Source organism: Bufo gargarizans, chromosome 11 (genome assembly GCF_014858855.1).
Source record: "Bufo gargarizans isolate SCDJY-AF-19 chromosome 11, ASM1485885v1, whole genome shotgun sequence".
Taxonomy (NCBI): domain Eukaryota; kingdom Metazoa; phylum Chordata; class Amphibia; order Anura; family Bufonidae; genus Bufo; species Bufo gargarizans.
Window position 1 is genome coordinate 91,170,443 of NC_058090.1, and position 6,000 is coordinate 91,176,442.

Sequence of the window (6,000 nt, forward strand, 5' to 3'; positions counted from 1 at the left end):
GCTACAGCGGTACAGCGATCCACAACCAACGCAATGGCCGGACGCTGGAGAACGCAGGGGGAGGTAAGCGGGACGAGAGTGAAGCCAGGAAACATACATGGCTGCAGGAACACTCTCTGGCCTTGACCTGGGAGAACCAGGTACAAACGGCCATCTCCAAAGAGGATCATAGGTGGCTTCATCCTTCCGATGAGGACAATAAAAAAACACAAGGAGGTTCTGAGGAGGTAGCCTTTTATTGGTCACTGATAATGAGTTAATTATTTTAATCTGTACCTTTTATCTAGGTGGGCGGTCCGGGGATCGGATGAGAACGAAGTTAACCCATTCTGTGCTGCCGTAGGACGAGATAGGAAAACGACTATAATACTGCTCCTATGTACAAGAATATAACTACTATAATACTGCTCCTATGTACAAGAATATAACTACTATAATACTGCCTCCTATATACAAGAATATAACTACTATAATACTGCCTCCTATGTACAAGAATATAACTACTATAATACTGCCTCCTATGTACAAGAATATAATTACTATAATACTGCTCCTATGTACAAGAATATAACTACTATAATACTGCTCCTATGTACAAGAATATAACTACTATAATACTGTCTCCTATGTACAAGAATATAACTACTATAATACTGCTCCTATGTACAAGAATATAACTACTATAATACTGCCTCCTATGTACAAGAATATAACTACTATAATACTGCCTCCTATGTACAAGAATATAACTACTATAATACTGCCTCCTATGTACAAGAATATAACTACTATAATACTGCTCCTATGTACAAGAATATAACTACTATAATACTGCCTCCTATGTACAAGAATATAACTACTATAATACTGCTCCTATGTACAAGAATATAACTACTATAATACTGCTCCTATGTACAAGAATATAACTACTATAATACTGCTCCTATGTACAAGAATATAACTACTATAATACTGCCTCCTATGTACAAGAATATAACTACTATAATACTGCTCCTATGTACAAGAATATAACTACTATAATACTGATCCTATGTACAAGAATATAACTACTATAATACTGCCTCCTATGTACAAGAATATAACTACTATAATACTGCTCCTATGTACAAGAATATAACTACTATAATACTACCTCCTATGTACAAGAATATAACTACTATAATACTGCCCCCTATGTACAAGAATATAACTACTATAATACTGCTCCTATGTACAAGAATATAACTACTATAATACTGCCTCCTATGTACAAGAATATAACTACTATAATACTGCTCCTATGTACAAGAATATAACTACTATAATACTGCTCCTATGTACAAGAATATAACTACTATAATACTGCCTCCTATGTACAAGAATATAACTACTATAATACTGCTCCTATGTACAAGAATATAACTACTATAATACTGATCCTATGTACAAGAATATAACTACTATAATACTGCCTCCTATGTACAAGAATATAACTACTATAATACTGCTCCTATGTACAAGAATATAACTACTATAATACTACCTCCTATGTACAAGAATATAACTACTATAATACTGCCCCCTATGTACAAGAATATAACTACTATAATACTGCCTATATGTACAAGAATATAACTACTATAATACTGCTCCTATGTACAGGAATATAACTACTATAATACTGCTCCTATGTACAAGAATATAACTACTATAATACTGCCCCCTATGTACAGGAATATAACTACTATAATACTGCTCCTATGTACAAGAATATAACTACTATAATACTGCTCCTATGTACAAGAATATAACTACTATAATACTGCCTCCTATGTACAAGAATATAACTGCTATAATACTGCTCCTATGTACAAGAATATAACTACTATAATACTGCTCCTATGTACAAGAATATAACTACTATAATACTGCCTCCTATGTACAAGAATATAACTGCTATAATACTGCTCCTATGTACAAGAATATAACTACTATAATACTGCTCCTATGTACAAGAATATAACTACTATAATACTGCTCCTATGTACAAGAATATAACTACTATAATACTACCTCCTATGTACAAGAATATAACTACTATAATACTGCCCCCTATGTACAAGAATATAACTACTATAATACTGCCTATATGTACAAGAATATAACTACTATAATACTGCTCCTATGTACAGGAATATAACTACTATAATACTGCTCCTATGTACAAGAATATAACTACTATAATACTGCCCCCTATGTACAGGAATATAACTACTATAATACTGCTCCTATGTACAGGAATATAACTACTATAATACTGCTCCTATGTACAAGAATATAACTACTATAATACTGCCCCTATGTACAGGAATATAACTACTATAATACTGCTTCTATGTACAAGAATATAACTACTATAATACTGCTCCTATGTACAAGAATATAACTACTATAATACTGCTCCTATGTACAAGAATATAACTACTATAATACTGCCCCTATGTACAAGAATATAACTACTATAATACTGCCTCCTATGTACAAGAATATAACTACTATAATACTGCTCCTATGTACAAGAATATAACTACTATAATACTGCCTCCTATGTACAAGAATATAACTACTATATTACTGCTCCTATGTACAAGAATATAACTACTATAATACTGCCTCCTATGTACAATAATATAACTACTATAATACTGCTCCTATGTACAAGAATATCACTACTATAATACTGCCTTCTATGTACAGGAATATAACTACTATAATACTGCCTCCTATGTACAAGAATATAACTATTATAATACTGCTCCTATGTACAAGAATATAACTACTATAATACTGCCTCCTATGTACAAGAATATAACTACTATAATACTGCCTCCTATGTACAAGAATATAACTACTATAATACTGCCTCCTATGTACAAGAATATAACTACTATAATACTGCCTCCTATGTACAAGAATATAACTGCTATAATACTGCCTCCTATGTACAAGAATATAACTACTATAATACTGCTCCTATGTACAAGAATATAACTGCTATAATACTGCCTCCTATGTACAAGAATATAACTACTATAATACTGCTCCTATGTACAAGAATATAACTGTAGCTAATCGCTCTTGCTTTGCAGACTTGTTTGACTATAAGTTCATCAACAGTCGGATTATTAACAGCACGTTCCTGCACAGTAAGGAGGGATGCCAGCTCGACTTCAGCGACGACATTAATAATGCCTACATGATCTACTTTGTGAGTTTCCTGGGGACTTTGGCGGTACTACCGGGCAATATTGTCTCCGCACTGCTGATGGACAAAATCGGGCGTCTCCGTATGCTGGGTGAGAAAATCAGTGCTCTGCCAACAGATTCACTTTTAGGTCAAATTTTATGTATTATGCTTTTTTATTATTAGGGCTTCTTAGTCTAATTTTGGGCAGCCTCTTTCTGCGATCCTTGGGTGTCTCAGCTTGAGGTTTTTGGCTCCCCTACAGCACCATGAAAGGGCAAATAGTGGCAGTAGCTAAGAGAGTTCCCACGAGAGACAGAACAGTTTAGAATTGCGTGAATACAGGACCAATGAAGGCAAACATTTGTTGATAATAGAAGTACATACTGCCCCCTACTGGGAGTATGATTTTAAGTGTACTTTATCAATAAACCAAGATCAGTCCTTACCCTCAGAGGGGCTTTAACCCCCATCAAGTTGGGCACCAAGTAGTGGCGCTGCTTACTGCTTCCTCCCATAGGAGAGTGGTTTGGTTTGATATCTACAAAAAAGCTGGGTTATCATAAATATCTTAGGCTACTTTCACACTAGCGTTTTTGCTGGATCCGGCAGGGTTCAGCAAATATAGTATAGGACCTGTTCTATTTTACACAGATAACTCATCGACACCAATGGACACTGTGTAATACCTCATTTTCCCTGTGGTGGTGCTGCAGGGAACACTTACTGTCTGTTTCCCTCCAGATAAAAGCTGATCGCTAGGATCCCAGCAGAAGGGCATTTAGTGATCAGCTTATTGTCAAGGGGCCCTTCTAACAAGTAGGGATTGTCCAAAGCAGAGCATCCCTTAAATAAGACTAAAGGTGTTATAATTCCATGAGTGCCCTGATGACAGGGCTAACAGTTGGATGGGCAGCTCTAATTACAGCTAATTTACTTTTTGTGATGTGTTTCTTAAAGAGCACCCATCAGCAGGATCAACCCAACAAAACTAGAAATACTCCCTGGCAGCGTTGGTTCTGTGTTCTCCCCTGTCCCTTATACTATAAACAGAGATAAGCAGCATGTTCTAGTGGTGATAGACTATCAGTTCTCACCTCTCCTGTGGTCTCTCCTGTCCTTATACTTTAAACAGTGATAAGCAGGATGTTCTAGTGATGATAGAGAATCAGTTCTCACTTCTCCTGTCATTATACTATAAACAATGAGAAGTAGGATGTTCGAGTAGTGATAGACAATCAGTTCTCACCTCTCCTGTATTCTCTCCTGTTCTTTTACTATAATCACTGATAAGCAGGGTGCTTTAGTAGTGATAGATAATCAGTTCTCACCTCTCCTGTGTTCACTATTTATAGTATAAGTGACAGGAGAGAACACAGGAGAGGTAAAAAACGATTATCTATCACTACTAGAGCACCCTGCTTATCAGTGATTATAGTATAAGGACAGAAGAGACCACAGGAGAGGTGAGTACTGATTGTCTATCACCACTAGAACACCCTGCTTATCAGTGATTATAGTATAAGGACAGGAGAGACCACAGGAGAGGTGAGTACTGATTGTCTATCACCACTAGAACACCCAGCTGATCACTATTTATAGTATAAGTGACAGGAGAGATCAGCCGCGTGTTCTAGTGGTAGACAATCAGTACTCGCCTCTCCTGTGGTATCTCCTGTCCTTATACTATAAACAGTGATAAGCAGGATGTTCTAGTGATGATAGAGAATCAGTTCTCACTTCTTCTGTCCTTATACTATAAACAGTGATAAGCAGGATGTTCTAGTAGTGATAGATAATCAGTCCTCACCTCTCCTGTGTTCTCTATTGTCACTTATACTATAAACAGTCATACACAGGGTGTTCTAGTGGTGATAGATAATCAGTCCTCACCTCTCCTGTGTTTTATTTTAATCAGAAGAATCAACCCTGCCATGCCTAGTTTAATAAGGTTCACCCTGCTGTCAGGTCCTCTTTAAAGTGCTTCTATAGAGAAATGTGGCTGCTGTTTTTCCTAAACAGTGCCACACCTGTTGGTGGTAGGTTGTGTGTGGTATTGTAGCTTAGCTCCATTTGGAGTGAATAGAGCTGAGCTGCAATACCATGTTTAACCTGTGGACAGGTGTGGCGCTGTTATTGGAAGAAAGCAACCCATTTTTTTCTAAAATAGATCAAATTCCATAAGTTATGTTTTGATAGACGCAGAGCACCTGGTGGGATATTTCAGTGACTGATCTGTCTGTCTTCCCAGCTGGTTCCAGTGTCATGTCATGTATTAGCTGCTTCTTCTTATTCTTCGGGAACAGTGAATCGGCCATGATTGCTCTACTCTGCCTCTTTGGTGGAGTCAGTATTGCCTCTTGGAATGCTCTGGATGTCCTGACGGTGGAGCTCTACCCCTCAGACAAAAGGTATGGTTCTTTTCCACTCGCTGATTACAGAGTAGAATATACTCCATTTCTCAGACTCTCCATATATTATCCCCTGTTCTTGGTATTTTAGTGGTATAGTTGTTGTGGTAGAGTCTACTTGGTGACACAGAGGAAAAGGTAATGGTATAATGCACACAGTGATGTCACAGTGCAGGGATAATGTACATAGTGATGTCACAGTACAGAGATAATGCACACAGTGATGTCACAGTACAGAGATAATAAACACAGTGATGTCACAGTACAGGGATAATACACACAGTGATGTCACAGTACAGGGATAATACACACAGTGATGTCACAGTACAGAGATAATAAACACAG

General features: G+C 37.0%; 1 protein-coding gene across 1 annotated transcript in view; it reads left to right on the top strand.

Moving 5' to 3' along the window:
- Positions 1-5,780, top strand: part of LOC122921416 (synaptic vesicle glycoprotein 2A-like) — a 36,023-nt gene extending 30,243 nt beyond the window's left edge. The window contains exons 10-12 of the mRNA XM_044271394.1: positions 3,150-3,356; positions 5,496-5,655; positions 5,747-5,780. Coding sequence (XP_044127329.1) covers positions 3,150-3,356; positions 5,496-5,655; positions 5,747-5,780 — 401 coding nt within the window. The remainder of the gene's footprint in view (positions 1-3,149; positions 3,357-5,495; positions 5,656-5,746) is intronic.
- The last annotated feature ends 220 nt before the right edge of the window (positions 5,781-6,000 follow it).